Consider the following 26,218-nt stretch of genomic DNA (forward strand, 5'->3'; position numbering starts at 1 on the left):
TATTAGTCCATAAGCGTGGATAACAAACCAATATTGGGGCTGTTGCAAGTATTTTTTTTACCAATGAGACTGCATTAAAAAATCCTATTCCAATATTCCCTTTCTGGGGACACTCCCACCATGTATGGTGCATTGTTCCCTTCATGGAACAACTACGAAAACACCACGGGGCAGAGAAACCATACATGTTAGCTAGGTGGTCTGGGACAAGGTACCATCGTGTAATAACTTTAAGATTTGTCTCAATAAAAGAAATGTTCGCAAAGCCTCAGAAAGCAGCACGAAAACAAGTGTGCCATGTTTCCAAAGAGGACAAGTCCCTATCCCAGGCCACTATATAAGATCATTTATCTCAGGAGGCCAGCAAAATACCATAGATTAGCAAGATTTCTTCTCTCTGTCCTTCGTTTGTGTTTTACCATTCTCCATAGTGAGTGAGGGAGGGGGCTCCTGCCTCATCAGGCATAAGGATTTTAAAAAAATTTAAATTTTATGAAATTGGAAAAACTCTGACTGTGGCAATTCTATATTTGAAACACAGTGGGCTAAGGTGAAGGGTCCACTTGAAGTAAAACTGTGCCCAATCCTAGTCCTTTATCCAGCCACCATTTGAAAGCTCTAGCATCCATTCTTGGAGGGAACTAGGGATCATGAAAGATCTATCCTGTGTTCGTAATCTATCCCACAGTGCCAGAGAATGAGATTAAGTTGGGACCATAATTGCTGAGCAAACCCTAGGGGCTTGCCACATCACAAAATCGACAGCAAATGTCTTTCTGGTAAACTTACATTTAAGTTACTGCTGCTTCCCATCAACCTTAAACTGAATACAGACTGAGTGCTCTCAATTTATACAAAAAATCACCAGGACCAAAAAATATTTGAGAAATAATTCCCAAATAAATTCTGCTGCTCCTTAGTGACAACTAGAGATGAGCGAATCGAACCTGGCGAAGTGGAATTCGTTTCGAATATCAGGAAAAATTCGATTCGCATCAAATCCGAATTTTAGCAAACTTCGGGTGCACAAATCAAATTTTTCCCGATCAGCCGGCAAAAGTGTCACTGCAGAGAGCTCCGCTATTTCTGACAGTTCTGACAGTTCATTTACAGCGGTTGAAACATTGTATCTATTTGTTTCCATTTAGGATACAGATGTTTTTATTCGGAAATAAATAGATACAATGTTTCAACCGCTGTAAATGTGAAGGAACTGTCAGAGAACTGTCAGAAATAGCGGAGCTCTCTGCAGATACACTTTTTGCTGTACTTTAATTCTTCTTCTTTTCATTCTTCTTCTTCTTTTCATTCTTCTTCTTCTTCTTCTTCTTTTCATTCTTCTTTTCATTCTTCTTCTTCTTCTTTTCATTCTTCTTCTGTTTTTCATTCTTCTTTTCATTCTTCTTCTTCTTCTTTTCATTCTTCTTCTTCTTCTTTTCATTCTTCTTCTTCTTTTCATTCTTCTTTTCATTCTTCTTCTTCTTCTTTTCATTCTTCTTCTTCTTCTTTTCATTCTTCTTCTTCTTTTCATTCTTCTTCTTTTCATTCTTCTTCTTCTTCTTCTTTTCATTCTTCTTCTTCTTTTCATTCTTCTTTTCATTCTTCTTCTTCTTTTCATTCTTCTTCTTCTTCTTTTCATTCTTCTTTTCATTCTTCTTCTTTTTCTTTTCATTCTTCTTCTTTTCATTCTTCTTCTTTTCATTCTTCTTTTCATTCTTCTTCTTCTTCTTCTTCTTCTTTTCATTCTTCTTCTTCTTTTCATCTTTTCATTCTTCTTCTTCTTTTCATTCTTCTTTTCATTCTTCTTCTTCTTTTCATTCTTCTTCTTCTTCTTTTCATTCTTCTTCTTCTTCTTTTCATTCTTCTTTTCATTCTTCTTCTCATTCTTCTTTTCATTCTTCTTCTTCTTCTTTTCATTCTTCTTTTCATTCTTCTCATTCTTCTTTTCATTCTTCTTTTCATTCTTCTTCTTCTTTTCATTCTTCTTCTTCTTTTCATTCTTCTTCTTCTTTTCATTCTTCTTCTTCTTCTTTTCCTTCTTCTTTTCATTCTTCTTTTCATTCTTCTTCTTCTTCTTTTCATTCTTCTTCTTTTCATTCTTCTTTTCATTCTTCTTCTTCTTCTTTTCATTCTTCTTCTTTTCATTCTTCTTCTTTTTCTTTTCATTCTTCTTCTTCTTCTTCTTTTCATTCTTCTTCTTCTTTTCATTCTTCTTCTTCTTCTTTTCATTCTTCTTCTTCTTCTTTTTATTCTTCTTTTTATTCTTCTTCTTCTTCTTCTTTTCATTCTTCTTTTCATTCTTCTTCTTCTTCTTTTCATTCTTCTTCTTCTTCTTTTCATTCTTCATTCTTCTTCTTTTCATTCTTCTTCTTCTTCTTTTCATTCTTCTCCTTCTTCTTTTCATTCTTCTTTTCATTCTTCTTCTTCTTCTTCTTCTTTTCATTCTTCTTCTTCTTTTCATTCTTCTTTTCATTCTTCTTCTTCTTTTCATTCTTCTTCTTCTTCTTTTCATTCTTCTTCTTCTTCTTTTCATTCTTCTTTTCATTCTTCTTCTTCTTCTTTTCATTCTTCTTCTTCTTTTCATTCTTCTTTTCATTCTTCTTTTCATTCTTCTTCTCATTCTTCTTTTCATTCTTCTTCTTCTTCTTTTCCTTCTTCTTTTCATTCTTCTCATTCTTCTTTTCATTCTTCTTTTCATTCTTCTTCTTCTTTTCATTCTTCTTCTTCTTCTTTTCATTCTTCTTCTTCTTTTCATTCTTCTTTTCATTCTTCTTTTCATTCTTCTTCTTCTTCTTTTCATTCTTCTTCTTCTTTTCATTCTTCTTCTTTTTCTTTTCATTCTTCTTCTTCTTCTTTTCATTCTTCTTCTTCTTTTCATTCTTCTTCTTCTTCTTTTCATTCTTCTTCTTCTTCTTCTTTTTATTCTTCTTCTTCTTCTTTTCATTCTTCTTTTCATTCTTCTTCTTCTTTTCATTCTTCTTCTTCTTCTTCTTTTCATTCTTCTTCTTCTTTTCATTCTTCTTCTTCTTTTCATTCTTCTTCTTCTTCTTTTCATTCTTCTTCTTCTTCTTTTCATTCTTCTTTTCATTCTTCTTCTTCTTCTTCTTCTTCTTTTCATTCTTCTTTTCATTCTTCTTCTTCTTCTTTTCATTCTTCTTTTCATTCTTCTTCTTCTTTTCATTCTTCTTCTTCTTCTTTTCATTCTTCTTCTTCTTTTCATTCTTCTTTTCATTCTTCTTCTTCTTCTTTTCATTCTTCTTCTTCTTCTTTTCATTCTTCTTCTTCTTTTCATTCTTCTTTTCATTCTTCTTCTTCTTCTTTTCATTCTTCTTTTCATTCTTCTTCTTCTTCTTCTTTTCATTCTTCTTCTTCTTTTCATTCTTCTTTTCATTCTTCTTCTTCTTCTTCTTCTTCTTCTTTTCATTCTTCTTCTTCTTCTTTTCATCTTTTCATTCTTCTTCTTCTTTTCATTCTTCTTTTCATTCTTCTTCTTCTTCTTTTCATTCTTCTTCTTCTTCTTTTCATTCTTCTCATTCTTCTTTTCATTCTTCTTCTTCTTCTTCTCATTCTTCTTTTCATTCTTCTCCTTCTTCTTTTCATTCTTCTTTTCATTCTTCTCATTGTTCTTTTCATTCTTCTTTTCATTCTTCTTCTTCTTCTTTTCATTCTTCTTCTTCTTCTTTTCATTCTTCTTCTTCTTCTTTTCATTCTTCTTTTCATTCTTCTTCTTCTTCTTTTCATTCTTCTTCTTTTCATTCTTCTTTTCATTCTTCTTCTTCTTCTTTTCATTCTTCTTCTTCTTTTCATTCTTCTTTTCATTCTTCTTCTTTTTCTTTTCATTCTTCTTCTTCTTCTTTTCATTCTTCTTCTTCTTTTCATTCTTCTTCTTCTTTTCATTCTTCTTCTTCTTTTTATTCTTCTTCTTCTTTTCATTCTTCTTTTCATTCTTCTTCTTTTCATTCTTCTTCTTCTTCTTTTCATTCTTCTTCTTCTTCTTCTTCTTTTCATCTTCTTCTTCTTTTCATTCTTCTTCTTCTTCTTCTTCTTTTCATTCTTCTTCTTCTTTTCATTCTTCTTCTTCTTCTTCTTTTCATTCTTCTTTTCATTCTTCTTCTTCTTCTTTTCATTCTTCCTCTTTTCTTTTCATTCTTCTTCTTCTTTTCATTCTTCTTCTTTTCATTCTTCTTTTCATTCTTCTTCTTCTTCTTTTTATTCTTCTTCTTCTTTTCATTCTTCTTTTCATTCTTCTCATTCTTCTTTTCATTCTTCTTTTCATTCTTCTTCTCATTCTTCTTTTCATTCTTCTTCTTCTTCTTCTTTTCATTCTTCTTTTCATTCTTCTCATTCTTCTTTTCATTCTTCTTTTCATTCTTCTCATTCTTCTTTTCATTCTTCTTTTTCTTTTCATTCTTCTCATTCTTCTTTTCATTCTTCTTCTTCTTTTCATTCTTCTTTTCATTCTTCTTCTTCTTTTCATTCTTCTTCTTCTTTTCATTCTTCTTTGTCGTGCCCCGTGACTGCCCAAATGAGTGAAGTGTGCGGTGATTCTAAGATCGACGGCACTCATCTGCATGTCATACTGACTGACAGTATTATTTCTCTTCCCCAGCAGACTCCAAGGGCATTTAAATTAAAGGTACAGTGTTCTGCACTAATATAAAGGCTCTCTGAAGCCTAGAAACCCTTTAAATAAGTAAAATTCGCGGCGAATAAATTTGCATCGAATCGAATTTCTCCCGCAAATTCGGCGAATCAGCCGAATCGAATTTTTGAATAATTCGCTCATCTCTAGTGACAACAGTAATAAAATAACAAAAGAAAACATAAAAAACAGCACAAATAAATAAAAAACAAAAAAATATAAATAATGCAAAAAAACACACAGAGAAAAATATATAATTCTTAAATAGTCTCACTTCAAAAAATAGAATATGTTGAGTAGAATAAAATTGAAAGTCCTTGTTCCAAGACCCTTGACCAGTGTTTATACCCGTTTGTGCTAAAATCACATACAAAAAATATATTGGTGAAGAGGCCTACAGAGTTCTGATTATGTCAGATGAAAGCGAAGGGAAGCCTCACTAACAGAATCAGGTTCAGAATATGAACCTGTAGAGAGCAGCGGCCCCCTGACAAATAGCTCAGATGATAGAGAAGAGGTCGCTGCTAAGGTCAGGCATACCCAACTCCGTGCCCAGATTGCTGAGGTTTTAGAATTGCACGTTGATTCTCATTTGCAGCAGAGTGCTAGTACTAGTGCCATGCTACCTTTTGGTGAACTGGCGAGCACCAGTGGCCTAGTACATCCTGGCTTTTTACATACCAGCATTGCAGTATCACTTGGTGATGTGGTAAGTCCCATAAGTGCAGTACAAGCTGGTGAGGTGACTAGCACAAGTAGGGTCCCGCAGCCACCAAGAATTTGGACACAGGCCTGTAGAGCCCATAGCATCCTTCCAGATGTGCTTGCAAACCCTAATTGGCGGCTCACCGATTCTGCAGCCCCCATACTTCCCCCATTCACTGCCCAACCTGGAATTCAGGTGGAAACAGCAAATTTAACTTCTCCCTTTGATTTTCTTGAACTGTTTTTTACGAATGATCTGTATGGATTGTTAAACAAAGCAATTTTTATGCTGATCAGTACCTTGCTGACAACCCAAATTCAAACCTTGCCAGACCATTCGCATGGAAACCTATCATGGTTTCTGAGGTTAAAAATTTTTTGGGCCTGACCCTCAACATGGGCATTACTAAAAAGAATGAGTTCCTGTTGATTGGTTCAAAAACTCAATTCATCATATGCACATGTTCTCTGTTGCCATGGCCAGACATTGATATGAGAATATAATGCAATGTATGCATTTCAACAATACACTCGGCTGTCCTCGGGCTGACCATGAATATGATCGGCTTCACAAAATTTGGCCCCTCTGCAGAGATTAATCCCTTGTTGATTTTTCTGGCCGCCTTGCATTGAAACAGTTTCTCCCCAGCAAGCGTGCAAGATATGGGGTCAAAATGTATAAGCTCTGTGAGAGGGCAACAGGCTATACTGTACATGTAATTTTCAGTTTTACGACAGAAAAGTCATATGGAGCCCCCCAGATGCCCAAACTACATGAGGAGCAGTGGCAAGATAGTTTGGCCCTTGGTGCCACACTTTTTTCGCAAGGGGTACCATTTATATGTGAACAAATTTTGCACAAGCGTGCCACTATTTAGACATTTTTACAATCTTGGAATTGGCTCATGTGGCATCGTGCAACCTAATCACGGGGTTTCCCCCAATAGCTTTTAAATACCCAATGTAGAAAGGGGGAGAAACCCTGCTTGATAAATGAGGAATCGCAGTTGAAGTGGAAGGACACGCAGGATGTTTTTGCCCTGTCTTCCATTGATGCAGATATGACAGTCCAAATTTGCACAGCAACTGATGTTGTTGAAAAGGCATTCTTTGTCCATGACTATAACCTTAACACAGGAGGGGTGGACTTCAATGACCAGATGATGAAGCCATACTTAGTTTCCCCTAAAGCCAGATGCTCGTACAAAAAAATGTGTGTATATTTATTTCAATTGGCTCTGTACACCACTTTTGTGTTTTACGAAGCAACTGGAAGAAGTGGATTCCTAAAATTTCAGGAAGGGATCATCACTGTACTTTTGTATCAGAAGGTACTGTGGCCCAAATCCCCAATCCAGATGCAGTGAGCTGCCTACATAAGAGTCACTTTATTGATGCCATTCCTGGTACCCCAACCCAAAAGTCACCCAATAAAGATGTGTCCGTAGCAGACACATAATAAAACATGACACTAGCTTTTTGTCCCTTTTGTCCAGGCTAACCTGGTCTCTGCCTCAAGGACTGATTCCATCACTATCACACACTAGTGGAGTATTTGTATAGGGTACAGCACGGCACAGTCTAGGGTCCACATTTACACAGGGTCTCGAAATATGTTAGATAGTCAGGAAACTGGCTATCGCATTTTGAAAGACCCTAAAATCACAGCCTGGAAAGTTAAACTTTTTTTAAGTTACAAAAAAAGTTAAAAAAGTGAAAAATTAATATAGAAAATTAAAAAGTAAAAGAAGTAAAAAACACCCATAAATTAAAAAGCCAAACATAATTGTTATTATTATTATTGAGTTAATGTTCTGTTACTGTTTTATTGTTAACTGCTGTTTGCTTTGCAGGAATGCCATTCAGGTGCATCACCAATCGGTTTATTTTGACAACAGGGTGTTGCTTTCAGAATATACATCAGTGCTGCTGGATGAGATTCCTCATCCGCAATTAAAAAAACAACATATATGCCCAAGCATGTGGGCCTGGGGTGGCGCTCCTATGCTTCGCTTATATATATTTTTCTTTTTTTTTGGCACAGATTTAAATTTAAAAAAAGTTGTTTTCTTGAGTTGATGCTGTATTTATATTGTGTTTTATTGTGAACCAATTTTTTCTTCATCGATCGTTGTGAATGGAGAAAAAGAAGAACATTGCATGTATGCCCAACATTAGAAGTGGGTGAATACATGGCGTATATTCTAAGGGTGGGCATACCACACTTTTTCTTTTCATTCAGCTCACAGGCTGCATAAAAAAAGAACACAACATACATGCCCAACAAGAACCAGTTATGTACTGGTACATCACTGGACTTTGAGTCCAGTTGCAGATGCAGCTGCAGGCATCATCCTGGTATTGTTGTTTTCAGCCGACAGTTGGCTTTCATGTAAAAGTAATCCTAGTGGCTAATTATCCACTGGATTGCTTTTACAAACAGCGGGCGGGGGGGGGGGACATGCCTTCCACAGCTGTCTTGGGCTGTCCCATCGGGTAACCAGAGAAACAGCTCCAATAATCTCTATAGGCTAAGAAACCGGAAGTTAGGAGCATTTCATCACTTCAGTTTCACCGGATATAAACAGAGTCGTTTTTAAATTGGGAAAACATCTGATTACACATTATTGCTATTACAGGGGATATCACTATGAATGTTAGATTGAAGGCAGTAATTCTAGCCCTAGACCTTCTGCATAAATCTAAAGTGGTAACCTGTAAAGGCTTTTAAAGCGTTGCCTATGGATCTTAAAACTTTTCATAGTTTGTTGTGTGAGGCATGCACAATTTTAAAGCATGTCATGTTTGGTATCTATTTACTCGGCATAAGCTTTTATTTTTCTTACCAAACAATTGGGCAATATGTTGTGCATTAAAATGCAAAAAAGTGTTTTTTTCAAAACATTTGCATTTGAAAAATTGGTGAGCAAATACTGTGTGACATTAAAAATTGCAACACCTACCATTTTATTCTCTAGGGTATCTGCTTAAAAATATATATAAAGTTTGGCATTTCAAAGTAATTTTCTAGCAAAAAAAATACTTTTTTTTTCCGTGTGAACAAAAAGTGTCAGAAAAGGCTTGGTGTTCAAGTGGAAGAGTGCGTGATGTGTGGTATAAGCTTCTAATGTTGGGTATAAACTGCCAGGGTAGCAAAAGGCTCCACAGATAAAGACCAACTTCTGTGAGACCATCTACAGTGTATGTGTATGCTTGGTGAGAAGGGGTTAAGTAAAAGGCAAATGATAATACTGAATAAATGAAGTACAAGGCTTCTTTCTTTGCTCAGGAATTACGCATTTGTGTCAGGTTCAAACCTGTCCCCCTGCACCTGGAGTAATGCTAAGACTAATCCTGATCAGAATGATTTATTACCAGGATGGAGATACTATTATGCGGAGAGCACATTGCCTTAGGGATATTGGACAATGAGGATGTCACCTGGGATCCCTGGCTGGCCCTGGGATCTCTTTTGCACTTTTTTGCATATGCAAAATTTGCATTTGTTTTGTCCCATTTGAGGTGCTGTGAATGGCACTGCAAGCCTGACATGTGTTTTTGCAAATTCAGAAAAACACTATAGTGCGAATGTAGCCTAAGTATATGTGTTGTTTCATATATTTGTTTTCATAATATTACTATTCCTTTTAAAAATAATTCTTCAGTATTTTGTATTTTATGAATTATTGCCTAAATGTGAAATCAGATTTAAAAATGTTAATATAGGCAACTTCTTTGTTATTGTATGCAGTTATTATGCAGAAGGTATTTCATTGCAATAATATATTTGTTATCAGTACAAGACTACAAATGCTATATACAAAAATGACTTGTCATTGGGAGAATAGGGTAGGAAAGAAAGAAAATCTAGTGATTTCAGCTAAGACTTTATATTTGTAGGTTTCTTATTTAATGTCTAAATTGTCCGCATCTGATTTGTTATGACTCATACCTTTTAATACATGCAGAATAACTGGACATATTTAAATCCTGAATGCTAATACAGTATTGTGTATTTTTCTTGTTTACCAACATAGAAAGGAAGTAAGCATCAAATCTGCATACAATGAAGATATCGTAATTGGATATTGCCCACAGAATGATGCTTTAAATAACTTTCTGACAGGCTGGGAGCATCTTTATTATTACTGTAAACTTCATGGAATTTCAAATAAGGATATACATAAGGTAAACATTCATTCTATTGCCCTATTGGATGGTAATGTATATTTACTATGTATGTAACAGGTTATTAGGACTCCTAATGGGGAAGTACCACCTTTTTGCTGCTAGCTAATGGGTATGTAATTTTAGGCCCCCTGTGATAGGATATAAATAGGTAGGTGGATGGAGCTAAGGTAGGAAGGTTTTCTCTGTGTAGTGAGCAGAGAGGGGTTCCCATTAAAATGTTGGAGTCACCACTAGTTACTGGAACTACTGTTATGTTTAATCTTGCTGGAATGCATGGCACTGGGCAGGCTAGTTTCAGGTCAGCGGTACATGTTCATGGCTCGCACCCCAAACTGGCCCCTATAAATGATGCGGTTGGTGCTGGTGTGCCTATCCGTGTGCTGGCACGGATGGGGGTGACACCATTGCAGTTGGATGTCACTTCCTACTTGATGGTGTCAAGGCAGCCATCAGAAATTTTTAGTCCCCTTACACAGCTCTAGGCCTGGGCTTCCCAGGGACCTACTACAGGAGATGGTAAGGGACTGCAGGTATACTACAGGAGATGGTCAGAGACTGCAGACATGGTACAGGAGATGGTCAGAAACTGAGGGCTTGATACATGACATACTCAGAGACTGCAGACATACTACAGGAGATGGTCAGAGACTGCAGACATACTACAGGAGATGGTCAGAGACTGCAGACATGGTAAAAGAGATGGTCAGAGACTGCAGACATGGTACAAGAGATGGTCAGAGACTGCAGACATGGTACAAGAGATGGTCAGAGACTGCAGACATGGTACAGGATAAAGTCAGACACTGGGGACATACTATAGAAGACAGTCAGAGACTGCGGACATACTACAAAAGACAGTCAGATATAGTACAAGAAACTACGGTATCAGAGACTGCAGATGTTCTGTGTATTTATGTGTATATTGGCACTAGGCAGGAACACTCAGCCTGGCTAGTATAGATTTAAACAGAGACACAATAAGCTGCTGGGCTGGCAATCTTTTCACTGACCTGCTTCACGTAATGCAGGTTGCACTGAGATCACTCTTCAGTGCACTCTGCCTGCCACCTGCTGCTCTCTTCAACTTGCTGCTCCCTAAGGCCAGGATGTGGACTGTGACCAGGGGCGGACGGAACATTTGGAAACTCGGGCACCTCCCGAGGGCCCGGGGTCAGTAGGGGGCCCCATGAGATGCCCCTGGTACCTTTTCCATAGGCTTTTTTGAGTTTGGGCAAGGACACAGGGGCCCCATGATCCCCTATTGTCCGGGGGCCCCATGAGTTGTCAGTCCGCCCCTGACTGTGACCCCCCACATTGAAGTTCCCAGGAAAGAGGGTGCCCAGAGTGTCTGCCACTGCCCTCATCCCCATGGATCCACTATCCTACATTCCAGCAAGCAACATCCTCTCAAAGAGCTGCATCAACCATCGACAGGGATGTCATGTTACTGCCTCCTCTGGGCTTAACCCCCGTGCTGGTGGCCCTGGACGGTGTCACCCCTCTGATAGGTGTCACCTGGGTCTGGTCCGCACCCCCAGAGCGCCACCACTGTTGTTACCTGTTACTGACCTTGGCTTGTGACCTCTGCTGCCTGAACTGACCCCCATTTGTGACCTTGACGCTGACTCTATGCCTTTTGATGTCGACTACTTGATTTCTCTTCCACTAAGAACTGTGTTTAGCTTAATATTTCCGGCCTCTGCTTTTCACTCTATAGAGGTACATTCTCAACATTGTATTGGTGGCTGTATGAGGCACCTATGGCTCCCAAGCATAGAAAAGTACCAGGGGTTTCATACATGTGTGTTTACACAAATATAGCTGCATTCAGTGATTATTTGTACTGGTGGGTGTAGAAAGCACCTGCAGGTGTATACAATGGATGGCTTCATTCATGCCATCTATTGTATACTAGTGTCTAGCTGTGAATGGTCACAGCTAATCACATGCACTTCATGTGATTAGTTGTGGCCAAATCACAGCTAAGCACAAAAAAAAAAACCCTGAATGAATCAATGTCATTCAAGTAATTCTTTGCTATAAGCAAATTTTGTAAAAAAAAAAACAAATACTGATCACTTCCCCAAAGTAGTACAATGTTACTATGGTAACATTGTACTACTTTAGACATAGTGAAATATGAAAAAAAAATCTTAAAAAAATAAAAAGAATTTAATAAAAAATTTAAAATAAAAAAAAATAAAAATAAATATATATATATATTTTTTTCACATTGTCACCAGTCAGTGTCCCTGTTCACCGCCATGCCAGTTATATGATGACGCTGTACTGCACTGGTGACAGTATGTAAAAAAAAAATTGTGAAAATAATTTTTTTTATTTTTTCATTTTCTTAAAAATGATGACAAAAAAAATACAACTTCAAAAACTCGCCATGCCTCTTATGAAGTACGTCGGATTGTCTACTTTGCAAAAAGTGGTCATTTGGGGGATATCTGTACTATTCTGAAATTCTTGGACCTCAAGAAATTAGATTGGCTGTCAGTACTTCAGGATTGATCAATATTCAGATCTATACCACAGTTTGTGAACTCTATAACTTTCCTACAAACTAAATAATACATCCTAATTTGGGTTATTTTCACCAAAGACATCTAGTAGAATACATCTCGGCCTAAATTTTTGAAGAACAATTATTTATTTGCAAACTTAACAGAAACAAAGAAAAACTTGTTTATTTTTCAAAATTTTTGGTCTTTTTTGTTAATTTAGCAAAAAATAAAAACCTCAGAAATGATTAAATACCACCAAAAGAAAGCTCTAGTTGTGTGAAGAAAATGATAAAATTTTAGTTTGGGTACAATGTTGTATGACCGCGCAATTGTCATTCAAAGTGTGAGAGCGCTGAAACGTGAAAACTGGCCTGGGCAGGAAGGTGTAAAATTGCCCGGTATAGAAATGGTTAATAGCAGCAGTTTATCTGTAAAGGGGACATGAATTGATGATGAGAAGATGAAGTGCGTGATTTAACTGCAGTGTTAAAATGCCATGATACTTGTGAAGAAAAAATATTAATTCCTCTTTGGAGAGCATATAGAGAACACCATGATTGTAAAATAAAGCTATACATGTACAACAGTTTTGTCAGCATAGGATTTTATCAACAACAGAACTTTGTTTATTATAGAACTTTAAAAGGGTCCTCCATTTCAATAGCCTATAAAAGTAGGTAAGGTAAGGACAATACGGTTGTAAGCAATAAAGATCATCAATCAAACATAGTAAAGTTGTACATAAAATACATTAAATAAACAACTAAATGCTTGGGGAACAAATAATGGCATAATTTACAAATGGTGCATATCACAGCAGCAGCAAGAATATCCTAAAGCACATTTGTCTAGATCACACTGTTTGTATTTAGTCATTGCTATTAGGAACATGCAATTCTGTCAGTCTAGCTCATTATATTTGATTGAAGAGTGAGCAGAAGCCTAATCTTCAAATATAATAAGATGAATTTCATTTTCCTTGGGAAGTTTAATAGCATATTACTTTATTAGTCCAATCAATTTGTAATTGGGTACTACAACAAAAAGTAATTATTTGCCTATGATCTATAATATGTTTTTAAAATCAGTTGAACATGTCAAAACTGTAGAATTCACGATAGAAAAAAACCTCCTGCGCTAAAATGGGGCCCTATCACTATAGCTGCTGACACTAACCTCTTACCAATGTGAGTCAATAAATAATATATATAAACAGTGCAGCGCTAAACATGAAATAAATGCATAACCATATATATAAATGAATAATATAAATTAGTGCAAACAACCCCCCAATGTGCAAAGAGGTAAACCTATAAAGTGCAACACGTGTATTCCCTGCGGGAATAATAAAAGTGCCAAAGTGGTATGCAAAACTCAATATATCAAAAATTGCTCAAATGTGATATATGCAAACACACAATATATAAAGTCCATATATGGTGATCCAAACACAATATTCATGCAGGTGATGCTAGGTGATCACACTGTGCAAATCCTTAGGTGGCTAAAGTGGCCCCTCACCTCCTTAAATCGACCCTACAGGGTCAGCTCGCTTTGGATGTAAACCCCTCTGATAGGCAACAGGATCCTCTCCAGAGTCCTCCAATCCTTACATGTACCCCTCAGTCAGCAACCTCCTCTCCGGATCATATACAAATAAAGAGCTTCCATAGTGTAAAATCGCAATTTATTTGAATAAAAACAATATAAAAAGTGCCCACTCACATGTATATTCTCCTTTCACATGACTCTATACCTCATGCTATAAATGCATTGCATGGGTATTAATACAGGGATTTCAAATATGGCCCCCACGCCGGAAGTGATGTCACCGCGCACCCGGAAATCCTCCTCGCGTACCGACGCGTTGCGTCACGCTAGACACGTGACTTCCTCATACATGCTCATATATCACATTTGAGTGATTTTAGATATATTGAGTTTTGCATACCACTTCGACACTTTTATTATTCCCGCAGGGAATACACGTGTTGCACTTTATAGGAGGGTTACCCCTTTGTACATTGGGGGGTTGTTTGCACTAATTTATATTATTTATTTATATTATTCATTTATATATATATATGATTATGCATTTATTTCTTGTTTAAAGCTGCACTGTTTATATATATTAAAACTGTAGAATTGTACTGGATACACTAATAGGTCTGAGAGATATATGAATAATTTTCAGCCAAAAGCCTTTATTTAACCATTAGCCGCCTGGCCTATAGCCGTTTGGCGGCGGCAAAAATGCTTCACCTTTCCGGGTGCACGCCATTTGGCGTGCTCCCACACATGCGCAGTTCGCGCGGTTGCAGAGATGCGAAGCTGCGCGATCTGTCACCGGCCGTGTACCTCGGATACGGCCGATGACAGATCTGAATACCGGCCCCCGTTGCCGGTACCATGTGACCTGCTGTGACCAATCACAGCAGGTCACATGACAGTTGTATACAATGGATGGCTTCATTCATGCCATCCATTGTATACTAGTGCCTAGCTGTGAATGGTCACAGCAGGTCACAAGCACATGTCATGTGATTAGCTGTGGCCAAATCACAGCTAAGCACAAAAAAAAACAAAAAAAAAACCCCTGAATGAATCGATGTCATTTAGGTAAATGCTTGCTTATAGCAAAGTAATTATTTGCTATAAGCAAATTGTGTAAAAAAAAAAAATACTGATCACTTCCCCAAAGTAGTACAATGTTACTATGGTAACATTGTACTACTTTGGTCATAGTAAAATATGAAAAAAAAATCTTAAAATTTTTTTTTAAAAATGTAATAAAAAATTTAAAATAATAAAAAAAATATATATATATTTTTTTTTTTCATACTGTCACCAGTCAGTGTCCCTTATCAACGCCATGCCAGTTATATGATGACGCTGTACTGCACTGGTGAGAGTATGTAAAAAAAAAATAGTGAAAATAATTTTTTTAATTTTTTAATTTTCCGAAAAATGATGACAAAAAAAATACAACTTCAAAAAACTCGCCATGCCTCTTGTGAAATACGTCGGACTGTCTACTCTGCAAAAAGGGGTCATTTGGGGGATATCTGTACTGTTCTGACATTCTTGGACCTCAAGAAATTAGATTGGCTGTCAGTACTTCAGGATTGATCAATATTCAGATCTATACCATAGTTTGTGAACTCTATAACTTTCCTACAAACTAAATAATACATCCTAATTTGGGTTATTTTCACCAAAGACATGTAGCAGAATACATTTCGGCCTAAATTTATGAAGAACAATTATTTATTTGTAAACTTTTATAACAGAAACAAAGAAAAACGTGTTTTTTTCAAACTTTTCGGTCTTTTTTTGTTAATTTAGCAAAAAATAAAAACCCCGGCGGTGATTAAATACCACCAAAAGAAAGCTCTAGTTGTGTGAAGAAAATGACAAAATTTTAGTTTGGGTACAATGTTGTATGACCGCGCAATTGTCATTCAAAGTGTGAGAGCGCTGAAACCCGAAAAATGGCCTGGGCAGGAAGGGGGTAAAATTTCCCGGTATTGAAATGGTTAAAAAGGTAATCTTAATAGTGCTATCTACACTTTTAAGCATGTGTCCTTTATCTTTTGCAACCTTACTACTATTTGAAACTGGGTTTTGTTTGAACAAATGTGGACAGGGTTCGTCTACACCAAGTAAATGGTGCAAATAGACTCTGTCCCTTTTAAAATAAACCATCACAGTCAACCAAAATTCATGACAGTGACCAGTTCTGGAAGATGGAGTGATTTCACACATCTATAAAATGGGGTTAAAGCTGAACTGAAGTCCAAAAAAATGCTAGTAGGCAGATATTTTTTGGTGGGAGTGACTTTGAGGCATATTTGTTAAGCAGCGAATGTGACATTTAGCAAACATTCACTGCAGTAGAGCAATTTTTTTAATTCAAATCACATGCACCAGTTACCGTTCATGTAGTGAATGTTGAATGTCACATTCACTGTTTTTAATAAATACACATCATGGGGTTGATTTACTAGAACTGGAGAGTGCATAATCTGGTGCAGCTCTGTATAGAAACCAATCAGCTTCCAGGTTTTATTGTCAACGCTTAATTGAACAAGCTGAAGTTAGAAACTGATTGGCTACCATGGCTGAGCTGCACCATATTTTGCACTCTCCTGTTTCAGTAAAGCAACCCCCATGTGTGCCCTTGTAGCTTCATTGATATGGCTACTGAGGCTTGTAGAGCATGAATGAGCAGTTTATGTGGCTGGTGCCACCTGGAGCTGCATGTAGGCACCATATATAACTGTATGGGGATGTAAGGACTGTGGGGATACAGTCATGCAACCAAATTTGACAGGTACATAAGATGCCGCCAACTTCATTGCACTTACATGAGATTGTGCACTCTGGAGGTGCACCTATGCATGGTAGCCAATCAGCTTCTAACTTCAGCTTGTACAATTAACCTCCCTGGCGGTCTGATTATTTCAGATTTTTGGTGCTGAAAGCGGTACCATTTTTTGCATGGAAATATGTATTTTTTTTATTGTAGGCTGTAATTCTTAGGAATAACTCACTGAAACCTGTCCGAACAAGAGTCTAGTAAACATCCCGGGTAGGATAAAATTTGAAACACAAAATCATAAATTATAATTTAATAAATAATCGTAAAAATAATAATATAATAATAAATGTAATTCAATAATATAATCAAAGCAAAAACACTGAAATTTGAAATATAGCGCCAAGTTCGCAAATCACTGAGCAAAGTCGCAAAATCGTTTTCAGTGTCTGATGACGAATTTCCCCCACGAATCATTATCACTCAATTCTGCAAGTGGTTCTGATTTACTATCTCTGTTCTCTAGCCGGTCTAAAACCGCTTTTGACCTAAAGGGGCGCTTTTTGGACGCCATGGATGTTTCTCAGTTTCTGGTCAGAAAGAACAGTCAAAATGGAGGAGGGACATCGCGGGAGCACAGGACAAGGTAAGAGATCGAGGGATCGCGGAGCAGCGCCGCATAGTATTCCCGAGTGTAGCTCGGGGTTACCGCTTGTGGTACTGAAACTTTACCCCGAGCTACACTCGGGAATACCGCCAGGGAGGTTAAGATTTGGCCAGAAAACCTGGAAGCTGATTGGTTTCTATGCAGAGGTGCACCAGATTTTGTACTCTCCAGTTTTAGAAATAACCTCCAATGGCTTTGGAAGAAGATGGCAATGGAGCTCAAAGGGAGAGCATGGGACCGTCATTGCTGGAACAGAGTAAAGTGGGAAGTAAGTTTGTCACTGTGCCTGTATTCTATACTTTTTTCAAAACTGTTCACATATTGGCAACCGATCATCTGACTAGATGCTACAGGCAACACTATTACAATCAACTCCATTGCCATACTTCCATTGGGATAGTGTACATAAAGAATATGTAAACCCAACATTTCATATTCCTGATATGTAACTGCTGTACCATATAATTGTATGAAAACATATACTGTTCTATTTGTATTACTTCCTTTGTGTTAAATCCCTGGTGCTCTTGCCAGTCCCTCTACTTTTCTATCAAAACTGACCACAAAATGGAGAAGAGCACATCGTGCTTAGTTTTCTAGCTGTGCTGGGAACTCAACCTGTTCTCCTCCAATGATAAAACTTGTGCTGATATGCTCCCTGACCAGCCATTCATTGGGAAGTTCAGTGTCCTGCTGTTTCTCCACCCTCACCACTCTCTGCAGCTGAGAACAGAGATCATGTGATTACATAAAAAAAAAGTGGGGAAAAAAGGTATGTATAAAGTTTCTTATATGTATACTTAAATGTTTTGACTTTCTTTTCTATTTTAAATTCAAGGTATTGTTTTGCAAGGTAAGGCTTTACCTATGCTTTACAGCCTTTGCACTTGTTTAATTTAAACTGTCTGAGTTAAAGAGGAGTTACGCCCCCCCCCCCAAAAAAGAGTAAAAGTCAGAAGTTACAAATACTGTAGCTGTTGACTTTCACCACTAGCCTACAGGGCACTTATACCCCCTTCATGCCCAGGCCAATTTCCAGCTTTCAGCGCTGTTGCACTTTGAATGACAATTGCGTGGTCGTGCAACGCTGTACCCGTATGAAATTTTTATCATTTTTTTGTGACAGATAGAGATTTATTTTGGTGGTATTTAATCACCTCTGGGTTTTTTATTTTTTCTTAAACAAACCAAAAACCACTGAAATTTTTTTTTTAAAAAGTTTTTTTTTAGTTTTTGTTATACAATTTTGTAAACAAGTGATTTGTCTACTTCACTGATGTGTACTAATGAGGCTGCAGTGATGAGCACTGATAGGCTGCACTGATGGACACTGATAGGTGGCACTGATGGGCATTGACAGGCATCACTGATGGGCACTAAAAGGCAGCACTCATATGTCACTGATAGGTGGCACTGATAGTCGGCACTGACTGGCACTGATAGGTGGCACTGATGCACACTGATAGGTGACACTGACTGGCACTGATAGGCGGCACTGACTGGCACTGATAGGTGGCACTGATTGGCAGCACTGATATGTGGCACTGACTGGCATTGATAGGTGGAGCTGACTGGCACTGATGGGTGACACTGAAAGTCAGCTCAGATGGGCACTGATATGTGGCATTGATGTGGCACTGATGGGCACTGAAATGTGGCACTGATGGGCACTGGCAGGTGGCATGGATGAGCACTGAGATCTGGCACTGATGGACACTGACTGGTGGCACTGCTGGGGCTACACAGATCATCAGGGCACACAGATCATCAGTGCTCTGATGATCTGTGTACATGTCCGCTCCGAGGAATGCCGATTACCGCTCTCTTCTCCTCACGAGCTGTCAGCGTGACAGCTCGTTGGGAGAGAAATGCCAGTAACCAGTATTTTCCTGTTTACATGTGATCAGCTGTGATTGGACACAGCTGAGCACATGACCGAGCCAACATCTTCGGCTCTTTCCGTGGATTCGTGATCTGCTGTGTACGAGGGACACAGCGCACCGCCGATCGCCGAGCTGCGCGCTCAAGGGGCCGCACATGCGCGGTTAGAATGGGTGGACGTCATATGACGTCCTCCCAGAACGAGAGGACCACCTTGCGTCCGTCATATTTCTATATGGTGGGCGGGAGGCAGTTAAATATTACGGCACTTACCAGTCCAGGCATCCAGCGGTGTCTTTACCCGAGCCGATTCTTCTGTTGGCTATCGGGTGCTGGCACCACCATCTTGACTAAGCTAAACGAACAGTAAAGCCTTGTGGCTACACAGCTGATTTCCTGCTACTCATGCAAAAAGTGCGCTGCATTTTGTGCATGGGCTGCAGTCTTCTGGGACCTGTGAAGTGTCCCAGAAGGCTGTGGGGAAAGGAGGGGGGGCGAACTTCCGTGTTATTTTGTCGCAGTGAGCTGAGCTTGAAGTGGGAGTGGGTACTTGTCAAAACCAGGTATCTGCTCCTCCCAAAAGGTGAAAAATGTAGCAGCAGAAGGGGGGGAGGCAGATAAGAGGAGATTACCACTTTTGGGTGGAGCTCTGCTTTAATAGAAGCCATAAACATGGAAGCTGCAAATACTGAGAGTTTATTTGGAATGTTGATTGGTTCAGTGACTCATAGTTTTGATCCTCTTGTTACAGCACTATGAGCCACTGAGCTATAACAAGTATGCAGATAACTACTTCTGACTTTACACTGGCTTTCTCAATCTTCATACTTGATTAAGGTTGGTTACCTTTAAACTGTTGACCATATTTGGTTAATGATGCCATCAAGCACCTGGTAATCTCAAACCATGCAGAGCTTATTACTAATGTCCTTATAAAAGAACATCTGGGTAGCAGTGACCATAATTTGATTACATTTATTGTTAGCTGTAAACAACAAGCACATACAGGAAAAATAAAAATGCTCAACTTTAAGAGAGCCAATTTCCAAGGCTGAGAGCTGCTCTCCAAGACATAGACTGGCAGGGAATATTGGCATCAATTAACACAACACAGAAATGGGAGTTCTTCAAAAAGAGTGTATCTGAACGCACTGTATATATATATTTCCATGGGCAACAAGTTTAACAGGCTAAAAATCAAATCTATGTAGCTTACGGCCAAAGTTAAAAAAGCTATAAATGATAATAAAAGATCTTTTATTATGTATAAAATGAAGGAACGCTATCATCATTTAAACATTACAACGAATATAACAGAATATGTAAAAAGAAAATTCAAAAATTGAAGACGAACGACAGATTGCAAAAGATAGCAGGACAAAACCCTAAAAATTCTTCAAATATATTAATAGTAAAAAGGTCCGGTCCGAGCATGTAGGCCCTTTACAAAATAAACTAGAGTGGGTGACTGGGGACAAAGAGAAGGCAAGTTTATTAAATACCTTCTTCGGCTCTGTGTATACAAAGGAGCATGGGAGAGCTCTTGTCCATAATGGGCATGGTATTGACACAGCCCCAGATGATCCATGTTGGCTCACAACTGATATTTAGACAGAATAAAGGTGAATAAAGCACCCGAACCGGATGGCATACACCCACGGGTCCTTAAGGAATTGAGCTCTGTCATTTCAAAGCCATTATTTCCAATTTTTAGGGATTCTTTAATGACTGACATTGTACCACTGGATTGGCGTAAGGCCAATGTATTGCCTATATTTAAAAAGGGATCAAAATCTTTTCCAAGTAATTATAGACCGGTTAGTTAAACTTCTATAGTTGGGATGATATTGAAGAGTTTAATAAAAGACCACATAGATGAGTTTTTACTAGAAAAAAAATATTTTAAGCAACAGACAGCATGGATTCATGAAAGACAGAATTTGTGAGCAAAACCTTGGACAGTGGGGTGGCTATGGATGTGGTATACTTGGATTTTGCAAAAGCGTTTGATACAGTTCCCCCTCACATGGCTAATGTGTAAGTTAAAGTCTACCAGCTTGGAAAAATATATGTAAATGGATAGAAAACTGGCTAAAAGATCGTATTCAGAGAGTAGTGGTTAATGATTAATACTCTGAATGGTCTAGGGTTGTCAGTGGTGTACCCCAAGGTTCAGTGTTGGGACCCTTACTTTTTAATATATTTACAAACGATATAGGGTCTGGGATTAAAAATACCATTTCAGTCTTTGCAGATGATGCCAAGCTGTGCCGTGGAATAACATCATTAAAGGATGTCTCCAACTTTCAAGCCGACCTCAATGCTCTGTTTAATTGGGAAACTATGTGGCTAATGAGATTTAATGTTGATAAATGTAATGTTATGAACTTGGGGGCTAAAAATATGCATGCATCATACATACTAGGGGGAGTACAACTGGGGGAATCAATGGTGGAGAAGGATCTGGGAGTTCTGGTAGATCATAAGCTTGACAATGGATTGCATGCCAAGCTGTGGTTTCTAAAGCAAGCAAAATCCTCTTGTATTAAAAGAGGTATAGACTCCAGAGACACCTTATTTGGAATATGCAGTTCAGTTTTGGGCACCAATTCACAAAAAGAACATTGGGGAACTGGAGAAAGTGCAGTGAAGGGCAACCAAACTGATAAGAAGCATAGAGGAGCTCGGCTATGAGGAAAGATTAGAGGAACTGAATTTATTCTCTCTTGACCAGAGAAGATTAAGGGGGGATATGATCAATATGTATAAATACATCAGTGGTTCATATAATGAACTGTGTAGAGTTATTCCCCCTGAGGTCATCACAGAGGACAAGGGGGCATCTGGAAGAAAAGAGATTTAATCTTCAAATACAGAAAGGTTTCTTCACAGTAAGAGCTGTGAAAATGTCTTGCAGGACCTCGAGTTGGTTCTGGCCAGCTCCGTGGATTGCTTTAAAAAAGACCTGGATTCTTTCCTAGATACACAGAATATAACTGGATACTAATTTATAGGTAAAGTTGATCCAGGGAATATCCGATTGCTTCTCGGGGGGAATCAGGAAGGAATTTTTTCCCCATGCAGGAGCAAATTGTGTCATGCTTTGCTGGGTTTTATTGCCTTCCTCTGGATCAACTGTGGGTATAGGATTATAACTTTTTTTTTTATGGTTGAACTAGGTTGACTTTTGTCTTTTTTCAGCCAGACTAACTATGTAACCCAGCTTTGTTTGTTTTTCATGACTGAGGATTATCATGTGGCATTTACTTTGTTGGGTGTTATGTTTTGCACATTGTCAGAAATGATTTTTGGATATTATGAAATATTTTTTGGACTTTGTGGGGAATTATTTTTTATGTTTATTTACTATGTACTTTACTTGTGAATGAGTAAATAGGCATACCATGTATGCCCCATATCCACCCCAAAAAGACCCCTACATCCACTAAGCCAGGGATTTTAGAAAGAGACCCTTGTACTCATCAGCATATGAACAAGGTGGTTCCCCAGGGTCCCCTTGCCAATTGATGAGCGTTCAATAGGAGGGGAATATCATGCAAAAGGAAAAAAAAAAAAAAGGAAAAAAAATACCTGGCATTTCCCCTAAAAATCTAAACTATACGCTTAGTTTAGCATGCAGCCTGGCTGGCTAGAAAAGGTCTGCAGTCTCCCTCTTGAACCTTAACCAGGGTGAGGTTGCATCCCCACATTCCTATCCAGGTAGCTGTGAGGTTCTGCATGGGGGAGCTTATAGGAACCTGGAGGCCTTTAGCATAAGAACTGCAGATAATTACCCCCCCTACATCAATGAGAAAAGGATTCATAGTACCCGTTTTTTTTATTCACTAAAAAAGTACATATCCACAGCCACACTGTGTTAATGTCCTTATTTAAAATAAAATGTTACATGATGTAAATTCAGCATCAATCATGTTGTCCAACAATGTAGATATACAGTATTGCCATGATGAATAATGCTTCAATGAACCACCACTAAAAAACATGGTGACCTACGCATGACAGCCATGCTCCCACCATGCTCTTGCAGCAACTGACAGCCCCCAGGCCAGCTGCTGAATGTAAGTGCGCTGGCCTGTGATGCTTCTTGATGTCATTGACCAAATGAGTCACTGACATCATGCAGGATCTCCTAATTTACTTTTTTTTCTATGTGAAACTAGCCGGGTGCAGCAGGAAGTAATTTATTAGTAGCTGTAGTAATAATGCCACTGAAGCAATCACTTCTAGCCACAGCAGCAGCCAGAGGTTGGGACAGTCCAAATCTGGCCATTTAATTCACCTGAAACGCAAACATATATATTATTATTATTATTATTATTATTAATAATAATATTAGACTTTATATTATATAGCGCCTTTACTAAACCCAGGACCCTGCATTCACTATATCTGTTCTCCCACAGTACACACAACATGGAAATGCAATTATTTTACTAACTAGAAGCTGCTAAATACCTTTTCTTATCAGCAGTATATAGCAGTCTTGTGACTTCTATCCATGTCCAGGTGAGCACTGGTTAAAGCTTGTAGGAGGAGTTTTCATTCTGCTCTGACTGCCCTATGAGGCTGCATGAACCCTGATCCTCTGTCTGGACAGTACTGATTGGCCCTGTGTTGATCACATGCACCCTCCGAAAGAAAAATAAAAAAACTCTCCAATACTAAACAACGCATGTGCAGAGTGACTTCTAGAGCTCTGTACACTTAGCAGATGTATTTGGGACAATAGAAGAAGGGGAAGATCAGAGAAGACAGGATCAGCCTTTTTGCACAATGCAGAGGATTAACCCCTTAGGTTCCACAATAAGTATAATAAGCATGCTTTACTGCATCTACAGACTGATTTTACTGTTGTGGGTTTAGTAACATTTAAAGGTAGCTTCTGAAAGAGTTTTATAAAGGAAACCCAAGAAATACACAGGATAAAAAAAAAAACAATTACGTGAAAGCTTGTCTAAAGAAAATAGTTTTTTTATTTGAATGAGTTTTGAAGATAGCTCTGATGTTCCTTGGAAGTGAATTCCAGAGTTTGGGGGCATAGCAGGAGAAGGCTCTGTCTCCCATCAGGGGTAGGTTAGTATGGGGGACACACAGCATACCAGAATTTGAGGAACGGAGGTAACAAAGGGGGGAGTAGGTTGATAAGAGTTCAGACCGATAATGGGGTGCCAAGTCGTGAAGAGCCTTATAGGTGAGCAGACTATATATGGGGGTTGATTTACTGAAACTGGAGAGTGCAAAATCTGTTGCAGCTGTGCATGGTGGCCAATTAGCCTTTACGTTCAGCTTGTTCAGTTAACCTCCCTGGCGGTCTGATTATTTCAGATTTTTGGTGCTGAAAGCGGTTCCATTATTTTGCATGGAAATATGTAGTTTTTTTATTGTAGGCTGTAATTTTTAGGAATAACTCACTGAAATCTGTCCGAACAAGAGTCTAGTAAACATCCCGGGTATGATAAAATTTGAAACACAAAATCATAAATTATAATTTAATAAATAATCATAAAAAATAATAATATAATAATACATTTAATTCAATAATATAATCAAACCAAAAACACTGAAATTTGAAATATAGCTCCAAGTTCACACATTGCTGAACAAATTCGCAGAATCGTTTTCAGTGTCTGATGACAAATTTCCCCCACGAATCATCACTCAATTCTGCAAGTGGTTCTAATTTACTATCGCTGGTCTAAAACCGCTTTTGACCTAAAGGGACACTTTTTGGATGCCATGGACGTTTCTCAGTTTCCAGGCAGAAAGAACAGACAAAATGCAGGCAGGGCGCCGGACAAAGCACTCGGGACAACATGTATGTGAAATTGGTTGAGACAGCAATGTTTTACTATGTAAAATGAAAAAAAAAAAAAATGAAATTTTTTGAAATTTTTCAATTTCCCTCCGCCGGCGGCGCCCGTACGTCCCGACATCACAGGGACCGGAACACAGAAGCCGGATGCCGGCATCGGCCGGAGGAGATGGCCGGGGACGCTGCAGGGGACACATCGCGGGAGCGCAGGACAAGGTAAGCTCTGCAGGGACTCCCTATGCAGCGCCGCATGGTAAGCACGAGTGTAGCTCGGGGTTACCGCTTTTGATACTGAAATGTTACCCCGAGCTACACTCGGGAATCCCGCCAGGGAGGTTAAGCTTTGACAAAAAAAAACCTGGAAGCTGATTGATTTCTAGGCACAGCTGCATCAGATTTTTCACTCTACAATTTTAGTAAATCAACTAAAAAATAAGAAAAAGAAAGGGACGAACAAGCCTTGTGCATTACCGCAGTGATATTATTTTATTAATAAAATGTAACAGATATATACTCACAAATACCTAAATTCACAAGCATATCATAACCGACACTGGCCCAGGTGACATGGACTACTGTTCGAGTCCCAAAATCAGGAAGACACTCGAAGAATGTTTGGCGTGTTTCAAGGGGAGATCACTTATTCCTGAGAGCTAATTGAAATTGACTATCAGTTATTATTATTATTATAGAGTATTTATAAAGCGCCAATAGTTCGCTCAGCGCTGTACATTACAAAGGGCGACAGAACATGTGACAGAACAATACCAATACAATGCAAAACATGAGAGGGATTGAGGGCCCTGCTCTTTCAAGCTTACAATCTAGGAAGGAGGGGATGGTGGCACAGGAGGAGATAGCTGTGGGGGATGGAGTGGTAGGAAGAGTGGAGGAGGTCGTCAAGTTAGCAGGGGGTGGGGTAGGCTTCCCTGAAGAGATGGGTTTTCAGGGTGCACCTAAAGGAGAGGAGAGTAGGTGATAATCTGATGGGTTGGGGCAGGGAGTTCCAGAGGATGGGTGACACCCTGGAGAAGTCCTGGAGGCGGGCATGGGAGGAGGAGACCAGGGAACTAGAGAGAAGGAGGTCTTGTGAGGAGCGGAGTGTGCGTGTTGGGCGGTACTTGGATATTAGGTCAGTGATGTAGTTCGGGGCAGTATGGTGGACGGCTTTGTATGTCAGTGTTAGGATTTTGAATTTGATCCGTGGCGCAGTCGGAAGCCAGTGGAGGGATTGGCAGAGGGGGGTGGCGGAGATGGAGCTGTTGGAAAGGTGAATGAGTCTGGCAGCCGTATTCAGGATCGACTGAAGCGGGGATAGCCAGCGGCGAGGCAGGCCAGTGAGGAGGGAGTTGCAGTAGTCGAGTCGTGATATGATGAGGGTGTGGAGTTATGATATGCTTGTGAAGTGTGGCGTTTATGAGTATACATCTGTTACATTTTATTAATAAAATGTTATCACTGAGATAAT

At 38.7% G+C, this 26,218-nt stretch overlaps 1 protein-coding gene across 1 annotated transcript in view; it reads left to right on the forward strand.

The window, feature by feature from the left end:
* Positions 1-26,218, forward strand: part of LOC149464696 (ATP-binding cassette sub-family A member 13-like) — a 594,838-nt gene that overhangs the window by 514,651 nt on the left and 53,969 nt on the right. The window contains exon 31 of the mRNA XM_089674212.1: positions 9,385-9,535. Within this exon, the coding sequence (XP_089530338.1) occupies positions 9,385-9,535 (151 nt within the window). The remainder of the gene's footprint in view (positions 1-9,384; positions 9,536-26,218) is intronic.

Source organism: Staurois parvus, unplaced genomic scaffold (genome assembly GCF_062004578.1).
Source record: "Staurois parvus isolate SC_StPar_1 unplaced genomic scaffold, SC_StPar_1.0 ptg000148l, whole genome shotgun sequence".
NCBI classification, from domain to species: Eukaryota; Metazoa; Chordata; class Amphibia; order Anura; family Ranidae; genus Staurois; species Staurois parvus.